Source organism: Sesamum indicum, linkage group LG11 (assembly GCF_026168435.1).
Source record: "Sesamum indicum cultivar Baizhima isolate 11 linkage group LG11, ASM2616843v1, whole genome shotgun sequence".
Lineage (NCBI taxonomy): Eukaryota > Viridiplantae > Streptophyta > Magnoliopsida > Lamiales > Pedaliaceae > Sesamum > Sesamum indicum.
This window is the reverse complement of record NC_142667.1, coordinates 1,413,181-1,429,785: the sequence shown is the minus strand read 5'-3', so window position 1 is coordinate 1,429,785 and position 16,605 is coordinate 1,413,181. Positions and strand designations below refer to the sequence as shown.

The following is a 16,605-nucleotide window of genomic DNA, read 5'->3' as shown; positions in this document are numbered from 1 at the left end:
ATATATGTATAATATATTATATGTTTAATGTTGTATTTTTGAGAGACAAAATATACTGTTTATTGTCAAATTATGTATGTTTTATATTATATATATAAATGTATATCTATATATATTATTATATAAAAAATTGAAAAATAAAAAAATACAGAGATAAGGTGTAAAAATACAAAAATAAATATAAGGTACGTTTTATCTTGTTTTAGAAAATACGAAAATATGAATCCAAACATAGCGAATATTTTCATGTTCAAATCTTCTATTACAAAACAGTATTGATTTATATATATATATATATATATATATATATATTTTGATGAATACAAAACAATATTAATCGCAGACCTATACGCACCCATTACGTATAAAAAATTTATTCAAATATACAGAAAATGTAGATTTTAGATATATGTATATATACTATTATAAAATAGAACCATATTATTATACTAATTTTTGAATATATAACATTTGGGTTAAATGCATTTTACCCTATGATATGTGAAATGATCAAATAAACTCATGTGAAAATACAGGAGGTAATTTGCTATTTTATTTTTTACAAAAATTTTTTTGTTCATATCTCATATTACAGATGAATATATTATAATTTTTTTATATAACATATATTTTTTAATTTATTTCATTCTTTTAATAAAATTTGATCATAATAATAATTTTATCGCTTTTTAATGAATTTATTAAAATACTCTTCCAACTTGCACACACCTCAATTTTTCCTACATTTATCTTTTGAGATCAATATATCATGATTGATACCCAAGTCATCAAAACATAATAATTATTTATAGTTTTTAAATAATTTTACATACGCATCCAGGACACCCCTGAGGTTATTAATTTTTTTATTAATAATAATATAACCAGTCGTGATTTTAGATTAAAAAATTATTTTTTTTAAATGAAAAGCTCAAGTCAATTTCTAATTGCGACTTGGGCAATTTTTCATTTTTGTTTGTTTAATTAAATTTTATATAATTAATTATATAATTTTGTTTAATTATATATAATTAACATATTAAAGTTCAAAAAATCATAATATTAAAATTGTATTAATTTAAAAAATTATAATTAAGTGTACAAATGTAATAGTGTATATTTTTTTGTACAATTATAAAAAATACAATAAAGTATACGATTATTCTTGACAACTCGATATCGACACAAGAAAAATTTCTTTGTTGGGATTGTTGTCTTGCACGTGTTTGCGCCCAATCCATCTCGTTTTGGATACGTGATGTTTGATTTCGACTAGGGCACGAAGAGATGCGAATAGTAGCGTTGTGTACCAACTCAAATCCACTATACATTTGAGTGTACAAAAAAATTATAATTAAGTGTACAAATGTATAGTGGATTTTTTTGTACACCCAAATTACATTTGTACACTTAATTGTAATTTTTTTTGTACACTCAAATGTATAGTGGATTTTTTTGTACACTTAATTGTAATTCTTTTGTACACTCAAATGTGTAGTGGATTTGAGTTGGTCCACGACGGTACTATTCGTATATCTTTGCGCCCTGTTCGAAATCAAACATCACGTATCCACAACGAGATGAATTGGGCGCAAACGCGTGCAAGACAACAATCCCAATAAAGAAATTCTTCTACACAGTCAGATGTGTCGATATCGGATTGTCAAGAATAATTTGTATACTTTATTGTATTTTTTACAATTGTACAAAAAAATATACGCTTTTACATTTATATACTTAATTGTAATTTTTAAAATTAATACAATTTTAATATTATAATTTTTTGAACTTTAATATATTAATTATATAACGAAATTATACAAAATTTGATTAAACAAAAAAAAAATAAATATAATTTTATTATATCATAAATAAATAAATTAATATTATACTAATATAATTTTAATATATCAAAAATTTAAAAATCTTATTAATAAAAGTATTTATCAAACAAGAATAATAATTTTTTTATTAACAAAAATATTCATCGTTGGCTTCGATGTAGTAGTTTTCAGTGATTTTGTTATCTTTCCTCTGGCGATTATGTACAATATTATCGACGGGAAGGAAAATAGAATTTGAGGAAAACTTTATATATATATGGGGCGATAGAGTAAATAAAAATAAATTATATACTTTTTTGTCTTCCTGATCTTATAGTTTTACTTTTCCAAACAAAATTGGACCTCGAAGGGGTTTTATATATATATATATATATATATATATATTGAGTTTTATATCCCCTCCATCTCTTCGCCCTAACCAAACACCAAACTATATCTTATACATTCATTTTTACTTCTATTTCTCTTATACTCCCATTTTTCACCCCAACCAAACATAATCGTCCATCTACCGACGAGCCCATTCCGTTAGATTTTCATCCAATTTTTGTGCTGAACTAACCAAAATCGTTTTTGGATTATGAATTATAATCTTATATATTCTTTAAAATTTTTTAAAAATATTTCTATCAACTAATATATCATATGGATTATTTACTCTATCTACCCTCAATTTTTCTCTTTGTAACTTTTCAAATGTGTATTTTTAGAAAGAAAAAAAAAATCAACAAGCATAAAATCATGATTTTCATCGGACCGTTTTGGGGCTACATAATTATTTTTCACTTGATAGCTACTTATAATTTTACAAACAATAAGAAAATATTCATAATTATATCAAATTTGCAATAATCGCAACTATACAATATGGTGTCTATGTACTATGTTAAACACAATTACCTCTTAATTTCTACATCCTGCTCGTCATCAATTATCCGATCTCGACACACCGGACAGTTCAACGAGCGAATCGGCAACCACGCATCGATGCAATCGTCGTGAAACATATGCTTACACCTCGGAAGAATCTTGACAGCCTCTCCACACACAAACTCACCCAAACATATCGCACAAATTTCTCCACCAAAATCAGACAATCCTAATATGCTCACTGGAATATGAGCAGCAGCCTCTAAATCCCGATCAAATTTTCGGGCCTTAACCGGTCGTGTCGTGCCTGCTGACGTATGCCAATCACGATCATCGTTAGATTGCATTGGTGGAGACAACGGGTACGACGATACATATCTAAGGAACAAGCATATGATTGCCAGTACTAGTAGAAACCCGACAGAAATGCACATAATTTGCTCCAGGTCCGGCGGTTCTTGCAGCGTCGACCAGCTCGATACCGATGTTGAGTCTATAGTATCAGCGTCCATATCGACGACAGCCGTCTGCGCACCTTAATTAGATCTTGTCCGGGAGATTTTGGCAGAAGTGAGTATTGTGTGTAGAAACACGCACCAGGAGGTGTTGGGGTTTTGGTTATAATCTCAGTTACTTTGTTGTTAAGACAAGAAGTGTGCGTTCCACATGTAAAACGGGAACAAAGGATTTTGGCTTTAAATGTAATAATCCAATGTATTGTTCGAGACTTGCAGCATTAAGTTCAGTGCAAATCTCTTTTGGTGCTTTTTGCTTCTTTTAAACATGGGCAAATGAATTTGTGCAATCTAAAGTTGTTTTTCATTCAAAGTAATTCAATAGTTATTGCTTTTAGATATAAGAGAAATATCAATTCGCATTGACATTTGGTGGTGATCTGGCCATAACTTGGAGTTAAAGGTTTCGACCAGTATTTCGAGCTGGATTAGAAATATTGGACTGCACACGCAAAATGTAGGCCACTGCAGCTAAAATTCTTCGAAACTTAAATCAGTTGTGGGCTCGATGTAATACAGTTCGCACAATAAGATTTCGATGTGATAGTAATAAATGCATACATGTGAAATGGGTCATTCATGTATTTATCGAGATGTATGTGTTAGAATCTATACAGATCATGTATCATTAAGGCATCATTGAATTGGATCTGCATTAAAGGCCGACAAAGCGGGCCCGCTGTGACCCGACTCACTAAAAAAGATGTGAGCCCTCTGCGCATTTTCTTGCTTTTGAGGGACATTTTAATGTTTGGATTTATTTTTTGAGTGTTTTGTTGTGTTTTGTGGAGATAGAGAGAGAAAAACAAAGATAAATGAGTGTGTGTTAGAGAAGTATGTATGTTTGGATTTATTTTTTAAGATGATTTAAAATAAGTATTGTATGTTTAATGTTGTGTTTTGGGAGACAAAAATTACTGTTCATTGTCAATTCATAGTCAAATCATGTCTTTTTTATATATATTTATGTATATGTATGTATATATATATACGTATGTATTTATGCTAAAACAGTTTAAAACACCTTATTTAGGTGTTTGAATGATGGCAAACATTGGGTATATTTTAACTCGTCCTGGAGATAACTTGAAAATGAAAACAAACATAGCGTTTGGTTCTTCTGGGCTTATTCAATGTATTTTCCCTTATCACACTTGAATTTGAAAAAACACAAATTCCAAGACTTCATGATGAATAAATAGAGATATTATTATCAGTTGGGGCTCGATTGGTTTATGCAAGAAGCTTTGATGAAATAGAATAGGATTCAGATATTGTACTGTTGGGGATTAAACTTGGACAAAATTATAGTTTGACACAGTAATTATGGATAGTGATAATTTTAATTTGGGTAAAATCTATATTATCCATTTGTAATATCCAAAATGTGCAAATAAGTATATGTGATTAAAAAAAAGGACTACATAACCCTCTGTAAAATTTAAAAAGGTGCACGCTGCCCCGAGTGCATTTTGAACATGAATCTTGTTCCAATGACAAAGATACAATTTTTTAATCAACTATTGATATATAATCCGATTTAAATTTATGGCTCAGATTTAATCATGTTTATAGAAAATAAAAATATATTATTTTAATACATAGGCAATTATATATTTTAATATATAAATATGTATATATATTTGTCTTAATATATATCCTAAAATTTCTGCTCTTCCCATATCTCCACCGTTTGACTTTCTCGTGATGCAAGCTTACCATGGCGAGCATTTTAATACCCCACCCACCGAAAATCTTCAATCCGTAGGCGAGTTATCTCTATTTTGTTTTGTTCAAAAAAACTAACACGCGCCCCTATCTTTAATCTTTTTTTTCTCCGCCGTCCGACCACCTCTCAATGCGAGTCTATGACCATTGAAAAGCTCGTCAGACGACGAGCATTTTGACACCCCACCCACCGCCAATCTCACTTCCATCGACGAGTTATCTCTATTTTTCTATTTTATATTTTTTTTAGGTTTCTTTTTATATATATACATAGGGATAAATGCATTTTGATCCTCAAATCTAGTTACTAATGTGATTTTGGTAATTTTTTGGCACTTTTAGTCCTGTTAACTTTTTCGTTAAATTTAATGAAAATTTCATTTAAAGTGTATTTTCCTCCCATTTTTTTGTGCTTTTCAAGTTGTAATCCAGTGTATCTATTTTTTCTATTTTTCTTCAAACTTTAAAAGTGAATAAATAAAAAAAAATAAATTTAAGCAACAAATTTTCTAAAATCTATTGATAATTTTTTTATTAAGACTATTTAGAAAATTATTGCTTTTTTTTTTTTTGTTTATTCTCTTTTGAAGTTTGAAGAAAAAAAGAAAAAATTGGTGCATTGGATTACAACTTAAAAAACACCACAAAATGGGAGAAAAATAGCAATTTTTTCCACCTTAAATGAAATTTCCGTTAAGTTTAATGAAAAAGTTAACAGAAGAACCAAAAATGTCAAAAATGTTAAAGTTTGAGAATCAAAATTGCAACCTTAAACTGTTTGATGACCAAAATCGCATTAGTGGCCGCATTTGAGGACCAAAAATGCATTTATCCCTATATACATATAACTTATATTATATTTTTAAAATGTGTATAATTTAAAGACATTGGTAGTTTGCGCATTTAGGGGCTAAAAATACTTACACAGTCCCATTTTTAGCGCGTGAGATACAATTTTAGAGGAGGGAAATGTGTACCTTTTTAAATTTTACAGGATATATGATTTTTTTTTTTAATCATAGGGACTTATCTGAATATATTGAGTATCACAGGGGTAATATGAATTTTACCCTTTTAATTTTGATTATAATGATTATAATTAGAGACATTTTCCATGTTAATACATATTATGCATTGATGCTGGTAAGAATTTGAACAATTACATTTATACACTCATCATTTTATAATGTATTTAAATAATATAATAATTTGATGAGACTTTTTCATATACACAAGAAAAAAATAAGATTTGTGGGTTTTAAATTAAAAAAATAATAATAATAATTCTTATTCTTGAGCTCGAAAAAACTTCCAATTATCAAGCATGCAATAGTTTGATTTAATTTTCAACTGTAACAACAATTTTTAATATAAACTAAATGTGTCACGTTCTATTTGCGTACATAATTTTTTTAAAAAATAAAAATAAAATACTTATGTAATTGTATTATTAGTTTTTGGAGGGTATAAAAGTATCTAAAAATATATATTAAGATAATAAATTAATATAAATATTTTGATATATTAAAATAAATGACAAACAAAGATAATAAATAATATAGAAAAAAAAACAACTATCAGAATATATTTATGAAAAATCATGATAAATGGACAAGTTAAAAAATAATTAATCAATTTAAAATTTTAAGAATAAATCGCAGACCAAAATTAAGAGATACCATAGGGGTGCTTTCACTTAATATATATTATTACTAGCCGTTGCGGTACGTCTTTTCTACGTGCATATAATAAATAATCTTTCACGCTTTAAAATATATAAATCAGTACATTATACTAACAAAAAATAATTATTAATTAATGTAAATTTTGAAAAATTGAATAAATTAGTTATTTTATCATGAAGGGTATTTTTGATTTTACAAAAAATTTGTGCGTGATATTATTTATCGCCGTTTGTGAATACAGATAGGTATAGCATTGATAAATAATTTTAGTTTGGACGGATGGACTAAAAGCCCATTAATAATTGGGCCCCATCCAGAAGATAAAGCCCAAGCCTCCCAACCGGACCCTATTCATTTATCCACCCATTTTTCCTTTTTGGTTTCGCCCGATACATTACACGGATCATTTTCAGTTGGCCATTAACTGAGAAAAAGGGAAGAAATTCTTCAGAAAATTGGAGCGAAACCGGCCTGAATCTATCGATGAACAAACGGTGAACAAAGTTTCTGATTTTCAGTCGCTCGGGGAACTAAATTTTCAGGCGAAAGACGTCTTCAAGAGTTTTAATTTTTCGCTGCGTTTGTCTTGCTCTGTTCGGCATCGAAGAAATCAAAAACGGAAGTGCAGGTTTGCATGATTTTTTTTTCTATGTGTGATTTAAGATTTGGTTGAGAGTTGATTGGTTTTTTGTTCGTTTCTTATGTTTAATTTGATGCTGTAATTTACTTGTTAAAGGCTGCTTAGCATTGTTGTCTGCTGAAATTAGCTTCCAGTTAGTTGTTTTTGCGAATTGATATACTTGCATTTAAAATTTTATAGTATCGATGAAGTTTTACTGAGCTAAAATAAAAGCTAGTTGGAACTTTTTCAGATAATTATGGTATCTTTAATTCTTCTCACGTTTGTGCTTAGCGAGAAAAAAAAAAAAAAAAATCATGTTTGCTGTCCTATAAAGCCCTACACTATAAGGTTTCCTTTGTTTAGGTTCTTGTTTTCTCTTTTCTTTGTTTAAGTTGATGATTAATATTAGGTTTCAGCTCATAAAATGTTGATGGGTCATGCTGAGGGGCTGCCAAAGCTTGGGTCCGCGAAGGATTTGCTGCTTTCCGATCATGTAGCAGAGCAAGGAGTCGATGAAGAAGCTGAAGATCCTTCGCAAGTTCTATATACAGCTTCATTTGAGGAACTTGCGTCAAAGAATGTTCAGTACGATACAATAATATGGCTCTCAATATCTCTGCTACTAGTATTGGCATGGGGTATTGGTGTAGTTATGCTTCTTTATTTGCCCTTTAAACGATATGTGCTTCAGAAAGATATTGCATCCAGGAAACTCTACATTACATCAAAAGAAATAGTGTACAAGGTATCGGCCTTCTTGCTTAAATCTGTGTTATTAGCACTTTGGATATAGAAATCCTGATTGTGAGCTAATGATAGTGCTTGTCGTTTTGGGTTTAGGTATCTAGACCTTCGTTTATACCCTTCTATGGAGAAACCAAAATCGAGAAGCATATACCACTATCCTTGATAATTGATATTATAATTGAACAAGGTATACAACAAAGCTTTAATCTGTTAGCTTCCTTTTTTATTTATTTTGAATGCTTTATTTCCAAGGCAACCTAAATTTTGAGCATTCTTCTAACTGAGTTTACCTGTCCTATTCGTGATGAAAGAAGTGAGCTCTAATAACAGATGGAGGTTTTCATGTTTATTCTAACTTTCTTGTAGCATTCAGAAACTGACACATTATTGTGATGCTTCTCTTTGGCCTTTCCAAAAGCTTCCATGGCTTGTGATAACTGATCCCCCACGATCTTTATCTTTTCAGGGTGGTTGCAGTCAGTCTATGGATTACATACCTTTAGAGTTGAATATATCTCACATGGTAAAGCAGCACCTGTTGATGAATTACAGTTTCAAGGGGTTAATAACCCTGGATTTCTTAGGAAGGTAATTCTTGTCCGATCACTGTTACCTGCATCTTATCTCTTCATTTTGGGTAACACAAACTACTTTACGTCATATTGCTGTGCTGTTTTGCCATGTTATATGAATGTTAAAAGTGTGCTACTTTAAACAAATCTTGAACATGCAGGTTTTACTAACGCAGACTTCAAAGGTTATACAAGATGTTGGCAAAAGCTGGAATCCCATAAGTGGAGGTGAAAGCATGTATCGTATGGAATCTTTGACCTTGGGTCCAGCAGTTTTGAGGTCGCCAACACCATCTAAAGGCCGGAGGGTAAAATAATATATTTTGACCTTGTTTCAGACAGACATCATATAATTGGCTAGTCAAGACTTAAGACACAACACTTTATGCCAGATGCCTGTTATATTGTGGGTAGTTTTAAGCTTCATGAATGCAAATTCTATGCGAGTTGATTGAAACATAATTTCCTTCATGCTCATGTTCTATCATGATTTCTATGAATTATCATTGGTGAGTTCATTATTTTGCTAGTGAAAAAGTGATGGGTTGGACATCAACTCTTCAAAGATCTTTGCATCTAGGGGCTGTCATTAGACCATTTTCTTTGTGCTTGTATTGTGATCTTAATGTCTGCTGTGTGCATTTGATGAAAATGACTGATAATTGTAGGACTGGATGAGCCAATTCATGCACACTGGACTTCGGTTTTGCTACTTAAGTTGTCATCAAAACTACTTTCTTGATACATTAACATTCTTCATATTTACAGATAATGGGTTCCCCTCACCATCCTCCTATGGAGCCCCAAGGCATTGTACCTACTGGTCTGATGCTCCACAAGCTTGAAGAAGTTAATAAGTCAGTGAAGGTGACCTCGCTTTCCACATGTGCCTCCTAAAAATTTTGAATGCAGCATGTTCACCAATAAACGAACCATTCTGTACTTCTGTAAGATACTTTTGCATACATCAAAGTAAAACAGGAAAATAATTGGGTAGAAGATTTCCTATACTCATGTTAGGTTGCTTTATCTTTGAACTTGGCTGTATATATACAGTGATCTCCAAATGTTTGTGCTATGAGCATGGTGCATATTCATTTAATTGGTTCTCAAGCTGATTTTCTTTCTTGACTTTTTAACCAGAAACTCGAGTTTCTTATTGAGAAAACTCAGGCCTCCAGTGGACCAAATCCGGAGAATGCATGAGAAGTTGCTCGATATTGCTGGCCACCTTTGATCTCTTTGGGAAAAGAAGGTGACAGGAAGAATTGAAACACATAGTGTAAATAGACAGATATTTCAATACAGAGAAGCAGGTGGAGATGTTCTGTGTCCATTATACAACTTGAAAGTGCATGTGCTATAAATTTCCAGGCCACTTGTGTCTGGTGTAGTTGTTTTGAGTTTGCCTGTAGAGTTGGAACAACTAATGATCCAATTATACAGATAGGGATGGTAATGGATCGGGGTCTAAGTCGGGTTTGGCAGAACCGAACATCTAATCCCGCAGGAGTTTTTTGGACTTGGATCCTACCCCACCCGACCTGGCCGGGGCCAGACCATTCCTCAGTAATCCCATTGAATGTCATCCATTTCTGATATCATGGGGCCTATAGATGTAGTGAAATGTGAGGGTAATTCTTCATTCGTTGATAGTTCTGGACATGTTTTATTTGTTGTTGTAAATGAAATCAAGTTTTGAATTCATCTTAAGGGGACGTCCCAGTGTTTGAACACGTGACCTCTCATATGAGAAAGTTTTGTGTTTGAATCTTGGGTGAGTGCGTGTGTTAAAAAAACAAAAAAAAGGATAAAAAGTTTTGAATTCTAATTTTGCTAGATCTATGAGCAGAGCATGTGTCCTTTTTTTTTTTTTAATAATTAGTAACATTAATTACACTTAAAGCTTTATCCCTTTTGAGAATACATCAGTCACATCTGGTATTTTTTCTTTATGATTTGGATAAAAAATGCTAAGTATAATAATTTTACTTGTTTTTTTATATTTTTATGAAATAATTTTGTAGTTACTAGAATGCATCATGTGCAGTGTAGAAATATACATTTAAAGACGAATATATAACTTATTAGCAACAAAAAAGATGAAGTTCATAATTTTGTTATCAGAACATTATTATATACAATTGTATTTTAAAAAAAATGGTTTTAATTGTTTTATAATCATTTCATTCTATTCTTTGTAATTCACTTCTAATTTATGTCATACTGTTAAATAAGTAATTTAATTCTTAAATTTGAAATTTTTTATTTTGTATATACTAATTATTATATTTGATGATCTTGTATTGGAACAAATTAGTGCGAAAATAAAATATAATATACAAAAAGAATTCAACATTAAAATAAAATAGCCTTATTTTTGAATTTTTTTTAAATAAGAAATTCTAATGTAATAAAATTGATCATGTTTTATTTGTATTTTTTTGCATTTGTTGTGTTTTTAATTTTATTTATGTTTATTATATTACTTTTGTGTATAATATATATATTTTTACTATGAATAATTCTAAGTTATTTTTTTATGAATAATTCTAATTTATTATTAAAAAATTATTTAACTGGGGATATGAATGTTTTTTCACTATGTGGAACAAACAATCTACGGGATTCACACTTTTATATATAGTACGGATATAGATAAAGGGAACAGTGTAATATTGTTAAACTCACTCTATATATATGTATTATATTTATCTCCTTATAAGTACAAAAATATACATGAAAATGTTAAATGATAGGCGGATAAAAATTTATGTACTTTTTTTTTGTTGAAGTCAGTATCTTTTGTTCAAACCGTGATGGAAGAGAGTCAGGTGTAAATGGAGAATTTTTTGAGGGGTGTCAGTATAATTTTAAAAAAATTATTATAACAAATATAATTTTGTATTTTGGGCTGGAGTTTAACTATAATTAATCCTAATTATTAATCCCTTCGATAATTTCGCTCAAAAGAATTTATTTTGATTTTTATAGTTCTTCTTAATTATTGGATTAAGTTATAATGGGCTCCTGATGCCGGACTAAGGCCCAAATCCAAGAAAGAAGCCTTCTGGCCCATTCTCCATGAAAGTCCAGTAAAAACGCTTTTTGTTTTGCGAAGCGGGGTTCTCTAATTAGCGACTTTAGTTGAACGAAGAAGATCTCAGATGGAGACTGATGACAGAAACTGAGCACTGCAGCAGCTCTCTCTCTCTCTCAAAGATGAGCAAGAAGCGAGTGCTGATAGTTGGAGGCACAGGCTACTTGGGGCAGCACCTCTTGCAGTCTTTCTCTGAAGATTCAGACCCAAAATCGCCCTTAGCTCTCGGATTCACGCACCATTCCTCCCCTCCTCCTCAGCCGCTGCTCGATGCGATCCCTCAGGCTATCCCTTTCCACGTCGATTTACGTACCGGCGGTGGCCTCGATGCCATCTCCCACGCATTCGGACAGGTTTTAATTCCCACATTTCTGATATTTTTTTCCAGTTTGTGTGTGGTTAATCCATCCATTTAGTCAAATATTATTTCAATTTTTGCTGGGAAATGGGGGAGTTTGTTTGATCTGTGTTGCTATATAGTTTGATGGGTTGTCCACTTTTTTTGCGTTTCTCTTTTTGTTTTATTTGGTTTACAGCCTGATGTGGTGATCAATTGTGCTGCTCTTTCCGTTCCTCGCGTGTGCGAGATGGATCCTGAGGCTGCCATGTCGATAAATGTGCCTACCTCTCTTGTGAGATGGCTATCAAGCTTTAAAGAGAGCAATACCCTTCTGATTCATTTGTCAACTGATCAAGGTTAGTTGCAGTATTCTGATTTCTGTGAGTCGGTTTTTTTGTTTTTTCAGGAATCTGTTCTTTCAGGAATGACTATGTCGTTGATGGCGCTTAGGAATTCTTATGCCAATTCTGATGTTTCACATTTTTGAGATCTTGTTAAATTTCATAGTTCATTCAGATGGCAGTCATATGTTTCTAGATTAATGGACTAATCACTATTCCACAGTATAAACTTGGATTAACTAACCGGAACACCTAGTGGCTCCTTTGATTACATCAGTGTAGTTGTCTTGTGTATTCTACATGTACTTGGATTTTATTTTAGTCGCCGCAAGTTAAGGATTGTTTTCTTGTAGGAGTATCCTCAGACTTGAAATAGAAAGGAACAGAAAGATTAAAACACCAATGAAACTGATGTTTCATGTTCTTCAGTCTCCATCTTGAAAATGATTTGGATTTTCTGCAGTTTATGAAGGAACCAAATCCTTCTATAAAGAAGAAGATGAGACTGTTCCTGTGAATGTTTATGGGAAATCTAAAGTTGAAGCAGAGCATTATGTGTCTGCAAACTGCCGAAACTTTGCAATCTTGAGAAGCAGTATAATCTATGGACCACAAACTATCTCTCCTGTTCCTAAATCACTTCCAATCCAGGTGGATATGCATGCTGCAATCTCATCTTGTACTTTCGTGACTTCATAAGCTCTACAAGATTTATTGTGGATCTAAAGAGTATTTCGTAAACCATCTTCTGCAAGAATAATTTTTGAGTAATGCCGGTTTGCTCTTAAATGCTGGGGTGATGTTGCTGCTTTTCTTGCACAAGGAATCATGAGGAACTTTTTATCTTAATCGGTTGCGATTTTATAGTCTATGAAAGATTAAGTAGGTTCTTAGAGCATAGAGACAGAACCTTCTTATCCGTCTTCCTCCTCTCTCTATCTGTCTATTTGGATAGTTAATTTGAGACTTACTAAGTTTTAGAAATTAAGTAAACAAGTTTCATTTAATTTCTTTTTCATCCCAAATTAACTCAAATAAACTTTAAAATAAAGTAGGTGAAAAATATTAAATCTCCTTGGTATCATAAATTAATTTGTTAAAACTGGTTCATAATATTTAATATAATTAAATACAGGGTGTCACATGGTTGCTCCTTCATTTACTGGGTTTCTCGGAAAAATATCCGTACTTCACCTGCTGTCCATTTGCATGTTTCGCATCGTTGGGAGCTGAAGATCCCATAGATGTGAAATAAACAGCCCAAAATTACAGCAATGCTACATTATAAGAATTATATAGTATGAAGTAAATCACCGGAAACTTATCTACCTTGCATTGGAATTCATGGATAATCAATATCTTGGCTGTGCAGTGGATGGATGGTGTACTTGCTAAAGGGGAGGCATTAGATTTCTTTCATGACGAGTTCCGGTGTCCCGTCTTTGTCAAGGATCTTATTGCGGTCATACAAATATTGACTAACCGATGGATCTCAGGTTAGTGCCTTGGACTCAGCATGAGAACCTTTTCAATTGCTTCAATGGTTTATAAAGTCAAGAATCATGGCATACAATTCCCCCAGATAATCTCTTCTATAGAAACCTTTATAAGCTCTTTAAGCTATGATCTGTTAACTTAAAGTAAAGATTATTTTCTTTTTCCACATATTGATTGTGTGACAACTTTGTCCTTTTCCAGACTGCTGTGAAAATAGCACTCTCTTTTACTTTGTTTCTCGCCTTATTTGTGTCTTAAGTAACCCAATTCATGATGCTTCTCTGCAGAGAGTAAGCAAATGCAGTTGCTTCTCAATGTTGGTGGGCCAGATAGGGTATCAAGGGTTCAAATGGCTGAGGCAGTTGCACATGTTAAAGGTTATAGTACCTCGTTGATCAAACCAGTTTCTGCATCATCAGTATGTTCCTACAAACACTTCTGCCTAGATTATTCATCTCTAACAAATCCTAATTAAAAATATCTTTCTTTCTCACATTCATGCACCACTCAGTTACTTGAGACGGCATTTTATATGGTGCTAAGAACCATATACATGAAATTCAAGCTTCATAAACGATATATTTGATTCATGTATATCTTTGGATCAGATCCTCTGTATTCTCTGTTTCTCTTTGTTCTTTCCTCCAAGCACCATTCAACTTGATTTCCAATGTTAGGTTGATCGTGGTGTCAAGTCCCCTTCAGACATTTCCATGGATATCACAAAGCTGATTCGGACGATCGGTATTTCACCAACTCCTTACATGGATGGTGTCAGATTGACACTTGAACTTAAAGCTACTCTATAGTTTTGGAAATTCTGGTGGTTCCCTACGGTGAGTTCGGTGAAGGGTTCGTCTTAAAGAACTGGTTCCAGTACCGATCTAGTTGTGATCGAATCAAACTCCCATGGAACTCATATGTCTATTGTTTCTAAACATTGTACTGCTCATCAAAGAAGGATAATGATAAATGTTCAAGAAAAGGAATGAAGCTACCATTCTTTTTTAGTATCTTAACTATACATAGTGAAATCATTACAATAAGTTTTTTTCAGATAAAAAAATAAATAATTTGAGGGATTATTATTATTATTATTATTGTTGTTGTTATAATATTAGTAAAGAATAACTATATTGAGATTACCTTGTTACTATAATTTAAATTTAAATAAAAATAAAGTAAATAAATTAATGAGGTCATATTATTCATTTTAATAAATATTGTTTTACACCTCTACCTTTTAGTAATAAAAATTAGTTACAAATAAAAATTAAATAATTTATACATAACTATTTTTCAATTTAATATTAATTAAATACTTTATTTTTTTTAACTTTTAAGAGGTGTAGTTATTTATTTTTTTTTCTGACAAAACTATTCTTATATACATTTTACATGTTAATGAATGTGAGGAGATATATATTCACACCTATAAGGGTAGTTTGATTGGAAAAAAATTGTTTGATCTGTAATAAGTCAGTAGTAAGTAAATCGAATTTTTATTTAACTTTTTTTATTAATATCAACAAATTCAATAAATTTTGACCTATAAATAGATCTATTTATTAGAGAAAAAGAAACATCATAAAACCTAGATTAATTTTTCAAATTATATAAAATTTATATTTAATTACACCAAACTTTAAAAGGGAGTAATTACCCTTATTTTTGTTTTTTTCAAGTAGCACAATTTGATGTAGATTTTACATCTTATAGTAATTTAATATTACTAATAAGTCCCATATCACATGGCAATGGCATGTGTTATAGTGGCCTAACTCTTGTCCTACACCCTCTTGCCATTGATGTGCCAACTATTAATTAAGTTGGACAATTAGGACAGTTTTAACTCTCTTCTTTAATATTATTAAATGAATCCGAACTCTTCGTCAAAACTTGTTGAGATATTTTTTAACTTGATCACTGTGATTTCGTCAATACATTAATAAAATAAACTCAATTTTCACAGGATCAAATATCATAAGCCGACTACCACTACTTTACGGTACGTCCATATTCCAGGCTCAGCACCCATAATGTGCTAGTCTAGTGGTTAGAACCGATGTTTCATAAACAAGTTTAAAATTATGAATTTGAATTGCACTGGATGTATGAGTATTTGTCTCACTTTATGTGAATTATTATCACTTAAATCAACTCCTTGTACTTTATATACTTGTTAATTAAATTGTCATAAATCTTTTTCTTCCATTTGTACATTTGTTGAAAGGAAACTTGAAATTACCGAAAAGCCCACATAGTAATTAATCAATAATTTCTAAAAAAAAAAGAAGAAAAGAAATAGCATCCAATCTCCAAAACACATCAATATCAATAAATGCAAGAATTTACGAGTACGTTAACCGTATGCATTTTAATTAGAAATATATTATTTTATTTTATTTATAATTATAAAAATTTTGTTCTTACTTAAACTTTATACTCGCAAAATCTGCGTGTAATTACAACTAGTGCGTTAAAAACCTTTTTTATCACTTGTTTGTGGTATTTGTCACCAAATAAGGGTATTTGGGGTATTTTGACAGTTTATATTTAAATTAGAGATGTAATGAAATTCAATAGTTTAAGAATTTTCAAAGTATAAATGGACAATTGAGAGTAAAAAAGGGGTAAAAGTGGAATTTATAAAAAAATTATTACTCACATTTTGAGAGGGTGTTTAGCTCATCTTATTTAAAATATTTTATAATCTCTTCTTTTTCTTAAAATAAAGTATATTG

General features: G+C 31.1%; 3 protein-coding genes across 4 annotated transcripts; 2 read left to right on the top strand and 1 right to left on the bottom strand.

Annotated features, from left to right (window-relative positions):
• Positions 1-2,740: 2,740 nt before the first annotated feature.
• LOC105173263 (RING-H2 finger protein ATL79-like) lies at positions 2,741-3,226 on the bottom strand. The gene has a single exon (XM_011094952.1). It carries the CDS (start codon positions 3,224-3,226, stop codon positions 2,741-2,743), a length of 486 nt encoding a protein of 161 aa, XP_011093254.1.
• Positions 3,227-7,012: 3,786 nt separating this feature from the next.
• LOC105173182 (uncharacterized) lies at positions 7,013-10,290 on the top strand. 2 transcript variants are annotated; one of them, XM_011094857.3, is made up of 7 exons: positions 7,013-7,270; positions 7,681-8,009; positions 8,105-8,198; positions 8,478-8,599; positions 8,745-8,891; positions 9,352-9,450; positions 9,727-10,290. In XM_011094857.3, the coding sequence occupies exons 2-7, from the start codon at positions 7,689-7,691 to the stop codon at positions 9,787-9,789; spliced, it is 846 nt and encodes a 281-aa protein (XP_011093159.1). In that variant the 5' UTR covers positions 7,013-7,270; positions 7,681-7,688; the 3' UTR covers positions 9,790-10,290. The 2 variants fall into 2 exon arrangements, with proteins under 2 accessions (XP_011093159.1, XP_020553277.1); XM_020697618.2 differs by having other exon boundaries at positions 7,674-8,009.
• A 1,441-nt stretch (positions 10,291-11,731) lies between these two features.
• Positions 11,732-14,880, top strand: LOC105173181 (NAD(P)-binding Rossmann-fold superfamily protein). Its single transcript, XM_011094854.3, has 6 exons — positions 11,732-12,036; positions 12,220-12,379; positions 12,828-13,015; positions 13,737-13,860; positions 14,149-14,279; positions 14,539-14,880. Exons 1-6 carry the CDS (start codon positions 11,761-11,763, stop codon positions 14,668-14,670), a joined length of 1,011 nt encoding a protein of 336 aa, XP_011093156.1. The 5' UTR covers positions 11,732-11,760; the 3' UTR covers positions 14,671-14,880.
• Positions 14,881-16,605: the final 1,725 nt, after the last annotated feature.